The sequence below is a fragment of the Crocodylus porosus genome, unplaced genomic scaffold, assembly GCF_001723895.1.
Source record: "Crocodylus porosus isolate Cpor-Errol unplaced genomic scaffold, CroPor_comp1, whole genome shotgun sequence".
NCBI classification, from domain to species: Eukaryota; Metazoa; Chordata; order Crocodylia; family Crocodylidae; genus Crocodylus; species Crocodylus porosus.
Window position 1 is genome coordinate 37953822 of NW_017728915.1, and position 16158 is coordinate 37969979.

General features: G+C 38.9%; 1 protein-coding gene across 3 annotated transcripts in view; it reads left to right on the forward strand.

The window, feature by feature from the left end:
* Positions 1-16158, forward strand: part of BANP (BTG3 associated nuclear protein) — a 213492-nt gene that overhangs the window by 42756 nt on the left and 154578 nt on the right. For all 3 annotated transcript variants that reach the window (XM_019536007.1, XM_019536008.1, XM_019536009.1), the window contains exons 5-6: positions 3885-4007; positions 5467-5642. In XM_019536007.1, coding sequence (XP_019391552.1) covers positions 3885-4007; positions 5467-5642 — 299 coding nt within the window. The remainder of the gene's footprint in view (positions 1-3884; positions 4008-5466; positions 5643-16158) is intronic.

Genomic DNA, 16158 nt, shown 5'->3' on the forward strand with positions numbered 1-16158 from the left:
TGATCCTGATGCTGTACTGTTATAACCTGTAAAGATCACTTCTGTCAGATCCCCGGGGTTGCCTATGACTAAGATTGTGACCTTGCATTGAGCACTTTGGGTGGTTTTGAAGGTAGTGTGCAAACGTATGCATGTTGTTTCTGAAAACCTGGACCTGAAAGTCCTATTCTCTTCTGCAAGCTGGTCTGAGTTGATTCACTCCTATGCCTCCATGGGATCCCATGCATTTCGGTGTCCTCCCATGCAGAATAACTTGAACAAGAAGTTGCTGTCTCTAAAAGGCTCATTATACCTGCATATTGGTAAGGAGTCCCAAATCGTAAATACCTTTGCCTTTCAGATAAATAACTACTCAGACTTGACACAATCAGCCTCGAGTAAATGGCACCTCATTGTGAATACAACACCTTGCCTCATCGGCAGCGGACATGAGGTCGCTATATTGGGTCCCTGTAAAATACTGATCACGGTCCGTTTTCTTGAGGTTGTGAATGGGTAGAACTGAGGCTACTGAAAGGACCACGTCATCCTCTTGTCACGGGCTATCCTCAACAGCGTGGCATTGCAGGAATGACCAACACATCAAGAATACTAATACTGGGCTACATTAGTAGGACTATTGCCAGCCAATTGAGGGAAGTGATTATTCTCTTCTGTTTGGCACTAGTGAGGCCACATCTGGAGTCCTGTGTCCAGTTTAGGGTCCCCCAGTATGGAAGGATGTGGGCAAATTGGAGAGAGTCCAGCAGAGGGTAATGAAAATAGGGGGCTGGGGAACATGGCTTAGGAGGAGAGGCTGAGGAAACTGGGTTTATTTAGTCTGCAGAAGAGAAGACTGATGGGGGATTTAATAGGAGTCTTCAACCACCTGAAAGGGGGTTCCAAAGAGGATGGAGTCCCAGTGGTGTTAGATGACAGGACAAGGAGTAATGTTGCAGCAAGGGAAGTTTAGGTTGTTAGGAAAAACTTTTTCACAAGAGGGTAGTAAAGCACTGGAACAGGTTACCCAGAGAGATTGAGGTATTACTCACCAGCCAAATGATGTTGGTATAAGGTAGTTGCAGAAAACCAAGGCAGATATCACCAATATTTCCTAGCATTAGATAGGCAAGTATTTACAGTTCTACTGAGACCAGATGTAGCCTTCCCACTCAAGTAAACAGCTATTGCAAGGTTTAATTAAAATCTTGGGCTGTGGATTAGTAGTACTCTGCTAAGCATTTCCGAATAGGGACTTTTTAGCAGTTTTTGCCATTATACTTAATATGCTCCTCAGATTCCTGCGTTCTGACTGAAGTCTCTAGGAATTCCTTCCATTTGGTAGCTGTGTAATCCCAAAAGACGAGCAACGTGTGCACACTTTGACAGTTCTGTGGCTTTCGTATAAAGACTTAAATTATGGTAGTATTTGTATATTCTGTCTGCATTGGCCTGAGAGTTCTCCGGGGGTATAGAACACGAGCATTTACAAGAAGTGGTAGTGCCTTATGAAACTTGATCTTTCTGCTTATCTCCTCTATTATGTCTACTAATGCTCCAGTTAACCCACTGGGGCAAATTAAGACATAGAGCAAAACTGCTGATTTCCTGTGCTTTTAAATTTGGCCTAGTACCTCCACACTAATGTGAAACAGTTTTAAGCCTACTTTGGTGCCACTGCAGAAGGGCCCCCAGGGTAAGAGAAAAATGGTGTGTTGGAAAGCCAACTTTACCTGAATGAATACTGCAGTATGTGATGTGCCCCTTAACATCTGGTGTTTAGTGGCTTATACTGCGGTCTTTCCTTATTTTTAAGTTGGTTTACGTTAACTAAATACCATCAGACATGCTTTAAAATTTTCTTCAAAATTAATTCCTTTATGAAGGGAAAAGGGTCTTTTTTCTGCCTATTTTTGTCAATTCCCAGTTCTAAGGCAATTTTTTTTTTGAGAATAGATATAATATGAGCAAAAGCCTGAGGACTCCATGAATGGAAGCTTTAATTTTATTGTATTTATCTCTTTAGCTGCAATTAATTATTTAGAGTATTCATTAATAATTAAACTTTTGTAAGTGACATTTTAAACATACATTCAGAATGTATTGCAAAAGTGGCAGTTGCTGTTAAAGAGCATAGTGTCTAAAAGCAGATATAAAATTTCTTGAAAGTCAGTCATATGCAATACCTGTAAAATGGGGAGAGAAAGATAGCCAAGTCCTAATCACTAGAAGTGAGCGTATCTAACAAGGTGGGACAACTCCTAGTGTTGGTAACTTACAGTTTCATCAAGAATCTCATAATATGACATGAGCTATGATCAAAAGTGTGTGAAAGCTGAGATGCTTTAATTTTTTTCATCAGTTGCTAATTTTTAATAATCATCTACAGAGATGTGGACAAAATATTAAGTGAACTGTAAATGCTCTGACATCAGAAAGCAAATAAATAAAAAGCTTAATATTTCTTCCTCCTTTCCATGATTTTAGGCTGGTCCCACAATCTTTTGGAGCCTGACTCTTGATTTATTATAATTTTTAAAATGTTATGTATTTATTTACATCTGCGATTGTTGAACTTCAAACCCGTGCACACCAAGCCCAGCACATTCTGTGCTCATCTACAGTTAGGCAAAACTTCTCTGGAGTATCTACTTTTCACTGGATTTCAGATCTGGCAGATGGTTGGCAATTTATAATGAATCCCATTTGTTGCAGGCAACACAGACCGTTACTACACATTGGAAGGGTAGACTAGAACCTTATTCTTCTAGCTCCCAAAGTACAGGCTTCCATTGCTAGATGCAAAATAGAGCTTTTTTATATGTAGATATATCTATCAATATAGATATATAGATACACACACATACGTGCATGCAAGCAGTTGTCATCAAATGTGTTTACTTGTGACTGTGACTCAAGTACATGCCAAAGAATGAAGTTAAGTAAAATAAAATGACTGTCAGTGATGTTTTTAGATGTTGATCAAGAAAAACAACAGAGATGTATTTAGCATGTGAAATGATGAGAAATTAGCTAATCCTCTCATCACTACAAAATGGACAACATGGAAGAAAATGTGTGTAATTGAGTTTACTTTTGAGTACAAAGAAAATATTTAAAATTATCCCACACTGAAAAGATGCTGTAGTGTCATGAAGAAGAACAGAAGGATGATCTCTCAAAACAAAGTGATAAATTGTATGCTAAATAAAATTATTTACTTTATTTATTTAAAATTTTATGCGTCGCACTATATCCATGGAGCCTGTTTGTAAAATTTTTTTGCACCTTAAATGCCCATACATAATGGTCTAGTCTCATTGGGAACTGAAACTCAGTGTCTTTCCCTGTTTTGCACTTAACAAATCCTTTTTTTAAAACTTAAAACATTAGGTACCGTTTCAATTAAGCCCATCATCCCAGTTTTTAGCAAAAAACTTTTTCCGTCCCTTTTCTTTGGGGACATACCCATAAAAAAATACGTACTTTTTCTTGTTAGTTGTTCATAGTAATGGCAACATGTTCACTCTTACCAAAAAAACACAATTTTTTTGCAAAGCAGAAATTTGAAGGCTTTTTGGAACAGAGGTTTACAGACTTCCTCCTGTCTGTCTCCAGTTGATAAATTCTTCATCATCCTGCCAGGGGTCATAGACTGTTACATAATTCCAACGAAGGAGTCAGTTTCCAGAAAGAATGCCGAGTTCCTGGAATGGTACAGATATCAAATAGGATGGATTACAAACCGTTGCATTTGCACCCTAGCGAATAGCTGTGATGTTAACTGTTCCGGGGGGGTGGGGGGGGCGAGAGCTTTTTAAAATGTCAATGCTAAGGTTAATGCTTTATTAAAAAGGTTTGCTCCTTTACATTGCATTTGTGTCCTTTCTCATTTTGTTTTGTAGTGTTGTTCCCCAGACCACAGTAATTCTGAACAACGATCGACAGAATTCAATTGTAGCCAAGATGGTGGGGCAGGAAGAGCCATTGAGCAGAACAGCGGATTCTCTGGAAAATATCCTTAGCAAGTTAGTAGTGACTACTATAATCCTTCCCCATCCTGTATTAGCTCTGCCGTGAAAGCAGTAAATGTCAGTGTGCTGCGATTACAAGTGCAAAATGATGGTTCTTTCTAGCGGAGGGGAAAAGTATTCTAGTGCTGATGAAAAGTGCGAGGTCGAGAGTGCTGCATAGTGAAGTCTGCTATCAGCAGAAGAGGTACAGCACTGTATCTCAATGCTGGCAAGGAGGGAGCAGAGCACCTCTGAGCAGGAGGGATTAGTTCAGTCTGTGGCCCATTGAATTATTCATATTATTAGAGCTTGTGGAGAAGGCTGCTCATTGTGTGACAGGCTTCTGTGATGTGGATCCCTGTCCACCTGCACTGTACTAAGACTCCCCAGTTCCTTGAACAAAAGTTGCTCACGAGCTATGTGATGCCCGTACATTGTATTGTGTCCAGAGTATATTTCAACAAGTTTCCTGGAAGCAATAGCTCCATAGAGAATAATATTTCAAATAAACAGGTGAGAAATAAAACAATAAGATTTAGAAATCACTTTGTTCTTACCAGTTACATATTGTGCATTCACATTTCATTGATACAGTAAAAAAAAAAAACCCGTTCTCTTCCAAGTAGGTCACCTTAGATAGTAACCGCATAGTGTGTGCTATTATACAGATACTGATCTTTGCAAAATGTTTTTTTCTAATAATGCATGTGATTTTTAGATCTGCCAGTCAGGTTCTATAGATTTTTGTTCATGCAGTTTGATGGCAATGTATGCAAACAAATTTATTTTAGAAAAGTGGTGCTACTGTTAACATGTCTAATATCTTTAAAGGGTATTGTCTCTCTCTGGGTACTAGCTTTGCTCATTTTTTGAATCTAGGGAAGTCAAATGTTTTCTATTAATCTTTCATGCCAAGCAACTTACTGGACTGTACATTTTATTTAAGGCTTCCTTAATATACTAGCCAAGAACAATGTGGGGGGGAGGGGAATTAATTTGGCCAATTCATTTTTTTCATCATACTGTGTTCAATTTTCCATTGATTGTCCTTCATCTGAATCAGAAGCAAATGGCTTAGTTTTTACTTAATCTCCTCCAGCCAGTCATATTTTGATGTTGCCTAAAAAAGAAACAACGTTCTTGTGCATAGCTTTCTGTGCATTAATTTCTGTTAATATCAAAAGCATTTTGGATTAATTTAATTTGCACAATTATAATATGTATTTGACTAAGTTCATGTAAAACATCTGCTGTTAAGATGCATGCAGGAAAAATGGTGGTTCCATCTTGAGTTATTCAACTGTTGCAGATTTTTAAGCTGGATATCACTTCATTAAGGTTTGTAAGAGGACCCACATAATGAATTAGAAGTCAGAGTTAATGTTTTAATCACCTAGTGGGTGCAACATTACATTTTTTGAGTCTAGAATCCTGCTTTTCCCAAAGTATGTGAATTCTTCGTTTTTCTTCTCAGTGCTGTTCCCGGACGTAGACAAAACACCATCGTGGTGAAGGTCCCAGGGCATGATGACAGCCACAATGAAGATGGGGAGAGCGGCTCTGAGGCCAGTGATTCAGTGTCCAACAGTGGCCAGATAGGAAGCCAAAGTATTGGGAACAATGTTACCCTTATTACCTTGAACTCTGAAGGTATGCTGATCAAAACTTAAGGCCATTTGAGCAGAAGGAACAGGAGCTAAAATTCTAGCGTAAGGAGTAAAACCTATGTTTCCGGTCCATTGTGTAAAGACCGGTTAGGAAATCTGGAAGTGTTAGACAGAGTAGTAAGCATTAGATAAGACTGATAACAGGCTGGAGAGATCTAAACTTCTTTCATTCCGTCTTGCCTCTTTTTTGCTACTGTTTCCAAGTAGAAGAACAAATTAAGTTTATTTGTAGTATTTCAGCATTGCTGAGCATAACCCCCTGATTTAACACTCTGCAGCAGTGCAAGGACGCTCAGTGTTTATATACTTTTTATAAATACAAAGACTGGCAAATGAATTACTAGATGCTTTGGCTCCACCCTGAAGTGGAACTGTAGTTCCAGAAAAATAGCTGTGTTCTGTGGGAAGTAACACAGACTGTACCAGTGGAGCTCCTCCTGCAAGTTATTATGCCATTCCACTGATGTGGAATTTTTATGAAAGTAAACAGTTATTTTGGCAATTCTAAACAGTTTTTAACAGGAAATTCCGATAAAAATGTATTGTTTATAGAAGAGCCCTGTCTGCAGTTTCACAGTTTTTGGAAACCTCTGCCTCACAACCTATATCTTTGCAAATCAAAGTTGATGGAAAGTACATTCTGAAATATGTATTTTAGGGCTATTTTGTTGTATGCACTTAGGGTATTAAAATACATGATTGCTAGCTGCTGTGTTTTATTTAATCACCAATGTGATGGAAAAATACAGAACACAATTTAGCAGACACATGTTTTAGGTGAAAAGTATTATGTGAGCAAACAACAGGCTATCACAATACAGTATGGGATTTTTATGATTGGTTTGATGGATGGCATCACTAATTTTTAAACAGAGGCCTGTAATTTGAACTTTAGACTACACAGCTTTTAAATTAGGTTAGTTAGCCACTAACTTTTTCTTTATTGCATTCATAAACAAACCATTCTGTATGTTTATTCTCTGTATGGTAGTCTGTGCTTACATTCATGCACTACTAGTGAATATGTTATGTCAGAAAATTGCAACCAAGGTTGTATATGCGTTCTTTGATTTTTGCATTTGGAAGCAAATTGGCTGAACCTCTGCATCCTTGAGAGTAGAACAGGAGTGAAATGCAGGAGTGTAAACTTCAGTTTTGTTAGATTTTCTTTTCATAATCCAGGCTTCTTCAGCATGGTCTCCAGATTCATAAGGCCAAGTGTGTTGGTTACCATCTGGGAGTGATAATTAATATTTAGAATTAGTTCAAGACATCTTGAAGCCGAGTGCTTCTACTTATTTTCAGAGTAACCTAGACAGATTGGAGAATTGGGCCAAAAGAAATCTCATGAGGTTCAACAAGGACAAGTACAAAATCCTGCACTTAGGATGGAACAATCCCATGCACTGGGACAGGTTGGGGGCTGACAGGCTGGGCAGCAGCTCTGCAGGAAAGGACCTGGCGGTGACAGGGGACAAGAAGCTGAATATGAGCCAGCAGTGTGCCCTTGTTGCCAAGAAGGCTAACGGCATCCTGGGCTGCATTGGTAGGTGTGTTGCCAGTACTTCAAGGGAAGTGATTATTCCCCTCTGTTCTGCCCTGGTGAAGCCACATCTGGAGTCCTGTGTCTAGTTTTGGGCCCCCACTCTAGAAAGGAAGTGGGCAAACTGGAGAGACTCCAGCGGAGGGCAACAAAAATGGTTTGGGGGCCTGGATACATGACTCATGAGGAAAGACTGAGGGAACTGGGCTTATTTAGTTTAGAGAAGAGGAGACTGAGAGGGGACTTAATAGCAGCCTTCAACTACCTGAAGGGGGGGTTCAAAAGAGGATGGAGCTGGACTGTCCTCAGTGGGGACAGATGGCAAAACAAGGAGTAGTGGTCTCAAGTTGTGGCAAAGGAAGTTTAGGTTGCATATTAGGAAAAATGTTCTCACTAGGAGGGTAGTAAAGCACTGGAACAGGTTACCCAGCGAGGTGGTGGGATCTCCATCCTTGGAGGTTTTGAAGACCTGGGTAGACAAAGCTTTGTCTGGGATGCTGTAGTTGGGGCTGGTCCTGCTTTGAGCAGGGGATTGGACTAGATGTGACTTCCTGAGGTCCTGTCAACCCTCATTTTCTATGATTTTAGTGTGTGAATCCAATAATTTTAAAGGTGACCAGTGGTTTTGGACACCTTGGTTTTACATACCTGATGTGTAGCAGGTTTCAGAAAGTTTGGCTTGTTTACCCACTGAAAAACGCATTCTTCTAATGTGTCTTTAACTGAGCACCCACGATCAGTCTTGGAGAACATTACCCAACCTATGTGGGGCAGGAACTGTACCTCTCTTCGGAGTGTATAGAGAATGGTCACAACCAGAAATATGTAGTCATGGTTTTGACTCCTTCTCATGGAGAACTTTTTCACTTTTCACGCCTGACATGCACCTTGTGACAAAATCTGTTTACAGAGATTAGCCAATATTAGGGAAATTAGGGGAGATTAGCTTTCTAATAGACATTTCTAACAGTAGGTAAGTTGTGGCTAATAATAGCATTGCCAACTGGGGAAAAAAATGGCCCCACAGCAGGAGACTTAAAATGCTCTGCATTTGCCATTGTTTGTGGCAATTCATTTTGTGTGCGTCTAGCAAGTGGGCTTCATTATTTTGGTATCTGTCATTAGACAAATAATCCCTCAGATACTTGTATCCATTTCTTAGTGGTTCTCAATCTGAGGAAATGTCTTCAGATTTAGACTGAGCTGTCCACTTCCTTATGGTCTAGGAATATCATGAAGCACAAATGCTGTGTCTTCCTCTGTGCTCAAGTGCCAGCCAACATGATATGTTCTTATGCACCAAGGGTGTTGAGCACTTTAGTTATACAGTTTATGTGCTGAATAACTATGGCCTTGGCTGGTAAAACCCAGGGGTAAGGATGCTCCATCAGTAGTTTGATCGTATATGCGTGTTTGTTAACAACAAATGGGAGTGTCAGGGATCTGGTCGGCTCGCTGCCCGTGCTAGCTGATCTGAAAAAAGCAAGGGTCAGGGTTGTGTTTTCTGTTTGCCCCTAGTTAAGGATTCTGTGACTTCTGTGTGGACTGTGTGACTGTTGTAATTGTCTTTATCACTTTGGTACCAACATTGTGAAATACGTGGTACATGGAGCTGCATCTTAAATGTGTCCAGAAAATGAAGCTGGTGCAGGATTTTGCAGTTCACTCCATCTACCCAGCCTCCTTTACAGTGGGGACACCAGTGCCCCATAATTTGCAGTGACTGCCAATTGAATAGTTTTACCTTTTGCCTGTGTAAGAGGCTTGAGCCATGTTTTTGGCATGTACAGAAACTCCCTTAGCATGGAAGGCAAGGCATTTTCAGTGAGGGCCTGTTGACTTTGGGATTAATTCTTTTTCTTTCTCTCCACTTTTGTGTGCATTGGCTGACACATAGATTATGCTGCAAACTGTATGTATTCTCCCTGCCTATTGGAGAGCAAGGAGAATGAGGAGTAAGGGGATTTCTCATTCTTTTTATCAGGCTGGTATGGACCAAAGGTGGGTCAGGGTGTAATGAATGGAAATGTAAATTTTAAGGATGGCATTTCTCAGTATTGTCGAGAAGGCCCAGTATATCTGCACTAAACTTTCTTTCTTCTTTTTCTTGAGGTGGGAACTGAAATGAGAAATCTAACTATGTTTTTTTGAATGTCCAGTTTAGTGTTGAACATTTTTCTCCTGAAAATTCCTTTGCAAAACTCTAACATAGACCCAAGTAGTTTCTGAGATGAGAATTGAGGTTGTTGTCACAAAAGACAGAATTTGTAGCAAAGTAGTGCATGTATAGTTGAATATTTAGGGCAGCAAAGAATATTCAGTAACTCTTTTTTAAACTTTTCCCAGCTGGTGTTAAATACTGTGTGATACAGGGATCATGTGCTTTCAGGGAAGAAACCTTTACTTTGAATAATCTTAAATTTTACTGAGCTTGTGCTGATTTGACAGTTGTTCAGGCTTTCAAGTTAGTTTTAATTTTCCTGATCTTAGGGCTTTATCCTCTAAGGGAATCTACTTACAGTAGAAACTGATGATGCTCAGCCTTTTGGACAAACAGTCTCTTAATTCTTTGTACCTTTGGCAAGACCAGATTTGGATGTAAGAATAACCCTCATTATTTTTTTTACCAGCCAGTTTAGACTAAAGGGTTTATTTGTTACAGTTTTATACAGTCCTGCATCAGTTGTTTATTCCAGGGATGACGTGTCTAATGCTAAGAAAATGTTTGTCATAGTTTGCCCTTTTTGACATGGATGTTTGGCACAGATTTGCAGAGAGACAGATGTTGGCCTTTTGTGCAATTGTCATATATGTAAATATTGGAGAAAGAGCTAATCCATTAATGTCTTTGGATCTGATTTACTTTGGACCTTTGGTGGAGTCATCCATTACAAATCTCCTTGAGATTTATGAATGCTCTGAGAATCGGATTAGCAATCCCCCCAGACCCCACCTTCCCTTGCCCTGCAAAGATAAGAGAAGGTTTTGCTCAGCTGGAGGGAATGCTAAGCATACTAGTCCAGAGTATGGCACAGAAATTAAATTATCAATTAAGGAAAGTGCTGCAGAATGATCGCTCTATCTTTCAGAATCATTTCCTTTTACAAATGAAAGGTACAAGTTGCAGCACCCATCAGTGTAAAAAGGCAGATGTGGTTAGGTGGTTAAAGTGGTTCAGAGGCTTCGTAAATGGTCATGAAATAGATGCTGTTTCTTGAGGGGTCAAAATGGTATGGAATAAGCAAGACGGGACAGTGGGAACACCAATTAGCTGGTCTAGTTTTTGCGCCACTAAAAATAAACATTGTTTGAATCAGTTTGTGAAACTGTGGTCACAGCCAAAAGATTGTCCCAGGCCTGCAAAATGTTTTAAGTAGATGGATTTTTGCAGAGCTTTGCAGTCATTCGTACTTGGTGGTTTCTTATTTAGATGCCTGTCCGATTGGCATCCATGTTTGAATGATTATTTTTACTTGTCAGTTGATATAGAAGTTGTGTCCTAGCCCTGCTTTAGTCCTTGTGTACTATTAGACTAATTGTTTTTTCAGCATGACTTCACCATTCCTTTTTCTGTCCAGAGAGGCAGGAATAAACCTTGTTAAGCAGAGTTTAGCTACTCAAGTTTGCATTACAGTTGGTTTTGAATAAGATGTTAAGCTGGGGGCACTTATAGTCTTGCTGAATCCAGCAACTTTTAGTGTTGTTTAAATATGACTTCAGCTGGGTGTCCCCTGTTTACAAGGAACATTTCCCCCCATCTAATAGATTTGTTCAATCTTAGCTGCACGTTTCTGTTCCTCTATTTTTTTGACCCCTGAAAATATAGTTCCTGAAAATATAGTTGTCACCAGGGATGGACCGAACCAAAAACTCTGATCCAAAAAGCTACAAACCACAGATCATTTGTTAACCAAGAGCTGAATTTTGTGGGCTGATTCCATTTCCATTTGCTAATTTTTTGCATGTGTAGTAAAGCATATTCTTTGTTTTTATCTAAGAAACATTTTTGTGGTTTATTTTATTTTTAAATAGATTCCCCCCCAAATCATTATCTATGTTATAAAAAGAAACTACTGTGTGTAGAGTTTTGTTTTAAGATGTAGCACTTATGAATGTGAAGCATCCAAAAGTGGCATGCTTTTAATGTTATATGCCAAATTTAACACACACATAGGCAAATAACACACTCCATAAAGGAATCTCACATTGGAAATATTAACACTTTAACTTAGTTCAGTAAAAATGGGACTGCAGTAATATGTGCGCCTGTGAAGTAATCATGCAGTACTGGAGATAAAGCTCAACAATATGTTTTTTTGGAGAGCAGTATCGGTCAAGAAATTCCCAGTGTGAGTTCAATTTAAATAGCCTGAAAGGCTGATTTTAAAATAACAAGAACCACTTTCTCATGTTGTTACATTAATCCCATATTTTTGGCATTGAAAATAGCAGGTGCATGGCTAATCATTGCAATAGGAAATAACATTTGTTTATTGGACTCATTTTAATTTTATGCTTCTCATATTAAGAAGTCTGTCAACAAAGTTTAACTGATTGTCATTTTGTGTGTAGCTTGAATAAAAATGTGTTTTGTGCAGTACATCTTAGCTGCAGCCTGAGCTGATCTCTTGAAAGATCAGAGAAGTGTGGTTAGGACAGGACGTGTAAACAGAAGTACAAGGTCATAGCCAAGTATTTTAGAGTGAATACCTGTATCTGGGGATCAAGAGGATCAAGTAATGTTGGATGCAAGATGGAAATTCTGTGCCATCAAGTTTCTCCTTTGAAAAGATGACCTCCTCCAGAAATAATACTGGAAAAATAAATATCACTAGTTCACTACATTATTAAATGGGGGATGTGAGGGAAGGGGTAGTAATCTATTTAAAAACCATACTGAGCTTTGAAACTTCTATTTCTGGACCTCTGAGTTTAAGCCTCCATTTATTTCCCAAGTGAAAATGAGTTTGTGTTCATCTCTTTCCACATAAACGAATTTACAGTTGATTTGGCACAATGGGCAATTTCCTACAGGACGAGCTTTCAATTGATAGAGCAGTGGTGGCAAGCCTGCTTAGGATTCAGGCTCACTGGATGAGGTGGTGGTAGAAACGTGCACAGAACCAGATGTTGCTATCCAGTGCCTTCCTTTCCTTTCACTAACTTAGTGGGCATATTTTAAAACTAGAACCATACAGCTGCTCAGTCACTTATTTAGGATTTGTGGTTGACAGCTGTAATGTTAGCGTTATATGCTGGCCCTAAAGCTAGGGTGTAACTCGTTCAGTAACAAACTTGTATGGTTTAAGTGCTTCTCGGAGTCCTTGTCATTGATTAACTACCACTGTGGCTATAAATTTAACAGCCATAAAATTAAGAGGGACCTTATAATTGAATATTGTCTTTCAATCTGTTTCAAAACTTGTGCAATCATCTTTAAAAGGAGAGGAAGGCTCAGAGGAATTGGTGCTGAATTGAGAAGTTAAACACTTGCCGTCTGTGTCTACCAAAAGTAAAAAACTCAAATTTATGTTTCAGTTCTGCTGAAGAAGCAGGTTTTTGGGGCAAACATGCATCAAACAAAAAATATGCTGTGGTCATAACTATGAGATCTTTAAAGCTATCAGCAATATTTCTTTTTAGAGATGAGACTGGGAAATATCTGGGGCAAGTATTTAAACTGTTCAGGACACGCTGAAGGCACATTATGTCTTTTTAATCATCTGTCCTGTTTTAAAGACCTAGTTTGACTTTTGTGCATGTGGGACACCACCCACTTCTTTTTTCTTGGTTATTTTTGCAAATTAAAACCAAATAAGTCCCTTAGCTTTCACATGGCATAGTCCCATCATCAGAAAGAAAGGAGACTGCTCTGATTTGTGCGCTGTGGGTTTTTGAAACAGAACAGAATCTTTTTTGTGGTATTTCATAGACATTAGGGCTGGAATGGACCTTATAAGATCATGGGGTCCAGCCTCTTGCCCAAGGGGCAGGACATCAGCTAGGGTTAGTTATCTTACTTGACTCATGGCTGTTTGTCATGCTATTATTTTTAATGCACTGTGTTTTAAATGTGGCATTAAAAAAACCCGACGCTGTAAAATTTTGAAGAACTGATTACCTGTATCAGTGGACAAAATAAATAGCATCAATGAATACTCTTTTAGAATAACTGCCAAGAGACATGACAGAATACTGAAAGTGAGAGAGAGTTGCCTATTTTATCCAGTATTATAAGATTGTATTTTGCGTGAGCTTTGTTTTCTTTTATTCTCCACTTCAGGGAAGCTCTGTCAGGTGAACTTTGCTAACGGGATTTATTCTAGAGGTTTTTTTAAGATTAATGTTTTGAATGATATTTCTACACTAGATAGATACACACGCAAGAAGAAAAACTGAAATATAAACTCAGTCCAGATTTTTTCCCTTTTTTGGAGGTGGACTGTAAAACTTGAACAACGCTCCCACCATGGTTCAAGTCCTGTATTTGTACTAGAGGAGGTGGGGCAAAGTTTTGAAAAGTGCCCAAATGAGCTAAGAGCCCTAGTTCTTGTTTTCATTCTCACATTTCCATGAGGAAGCAGATCCTGTTGTTGCTGAATACATCGCGGGGCATTGTAATGCAACCATTTTTGGGGGGTCATTGGGGTAGAACGAGCTAAACCTCTAACGGTTGTGTGACTTTCTAATCACTTTGCAGTCATGTTGGGAAGGGTGAACCACGTTTATCTTTTGGTTTATATACCTTTCCAGTTGTCAGCAAAGCCATAAATATAAAAATGGTATCTTGTGATGGCAGCACATCTGTGAAGGGTGGTCAATCTGCCACTAAGTGTTTTCGTATGGGTGACAGGGTGATAGCTTGCCTATTTCTCAACTATAATTTAAATGTTCTTCCTAATCCAATTTTTCCCTATGAAGTGTGGATTTTTGAGATTTGATGAATTGCCCAACTGTTCCCATCTGCTTTAGAAGTCTTTTGGATTATAGTCATTTGCTGGCTGTATAGACATTTTTATTTCTGTACAGATGTTTTCTTTAAAAAAAAAAAAAAAAAAAGTACGAGTTATAGCATGGCCCATCAAATATTTAAACAAAACTTTTCACCGTGCCAGCATTTATCAATTTGGATAGAGACTGGCCTTCTGAAAAGTTTTTGGTGGATGAAAACGGAGTAAACATTGATGAAAACCAACATTTTCTTGCTGCTTTCTCATCAGGCACTGCACATTTTTCTTTCCTCTAGAGGAAACCTGAGTTTAAGGTTGGCCACAGGGAGCTTTTTCTTTTCATTGTTCTCAATTAAGATGAACTTTTTTTGACAGTGCAGATTCTTTTTGTGTGTTGCCTTTTCAGAATTAAAAAAAATGCATAGTTAATTGAGAGTCATTTCATAACTAGGAATAATTTAAGGGTGATATTAGTATTGGGCACATGTGCCTTTGCTTTTTAATTAAATAGGTTACTTATTATTCCTGCTTTAATGTATAACCGCTGTTTGGAGAGCAACATATTCTCTATCTTCGCTCAGTTGTACTATTTTTTTGGGGGGGGAGAACTTACTAAAATTCTAGTGCAAAAAAGTAAATGATTTAGAAAATTCTCACTGTAAGATTCCAAGGCTAACTTCTAATCCTTTAACAATGTCTTCTACTATTGTGTTGTTTTCATCAATGACTACATAATTTCCCCCCTCTGGCTGTATATGAAATTTGAGCACTAGATTGCCTAAGGTTGGTTATATTCTAATTCATGAGGTGCAGATAAGCTAGGAACCACAGAGGTGAGCAAAACTGCTCCAGCTTGAACCCTGGATGAAGCTGGGTTAAAGCTGGAGTGGTTTTGCTCTCTTTATATTGTGTTTCAGCTTGTCAGCAGGTAACAATTAGAAAGTAACGGCCCTTCTGAAATGTTCCCCTTTAGAAATGGCTCCAAATGCATTTGTGTCCATCCTTTGAGTTGTTATCTGTAAGCTGCGGTGATGCTTTTCTAACGTTATACATTGTCAGATTTAAAGTTGTTCCATTAACAGTGTTTTCTCAGTTTGAAGAATTTATTTTTCTTCAAACCGAGAAAACACCATTCATGTTTTCTGTATCCCTGCTGCAGCTCATTCCAGAATGTATTTAGGAGTTGACTCCTCAGGTTTTCATAACATCTGGGAAGTAACTGTCAAGTATCTGTTGTTCTGATTTTAGAAATCCTGTAGGTTTAGTTTGTGGCAGTAATCTTGCCAAGGAGTCATCTTTCAGTTTAGTAAGTTATTGTCTAGTAACAGCATACATTTACAAATTCACTGCAAATCTGGTCTGCAGATATGTGTGAGAGCATCAGGGAAAAGACATTTGTAAAGCTCTTAGTCACAATCTTAGTACATCTTTACATGTTGAGAGGAAGCATGACTAGGTTGGTGCTAGGCACTTTACCCACTCACCCAAAAAGATGGCCCAAAGAGCTTGAAATCTGAGAATAAGGCCAGAGATAAAAAGAGGATGCAGGCAGATGGTGGAGTAAAAGGTAAGAATTGATAATGCCATTAACAAGCTCCTGGATAGACAGAGGTAGTTAAAATCAGACAGAAGGCAGGGCAGAGTGGCGCCTTATAGACCATTTCAAAGTCATAAGCTTTTGTATGCAACAGTTTATAAAGCACCTGTTGCTTATGAAAGCTTATGCTTCTCTGAATTAGTCTGTAAGGTGCTACTCTGCCCTGCCTTCTGCCAGACTCATGGATGACAGATAAGGTCCCAGAGGACAGTAGAAGAGCTTTCCACGGTGTCCATTTCTCAAAAAGAAAAAAAGAAAAGAGGGCCAGGGGAATTAGCCTGGTCAGGTCAGCCCGACTTCAGCATGTGGGAACTTCCTAGGGCAATTTATAAATTATTCATGTTGATTAGGACCTTTATATGCTATGGTAATAAAAACGTTAAATGATGCCGTTTCAGACATCTTTATT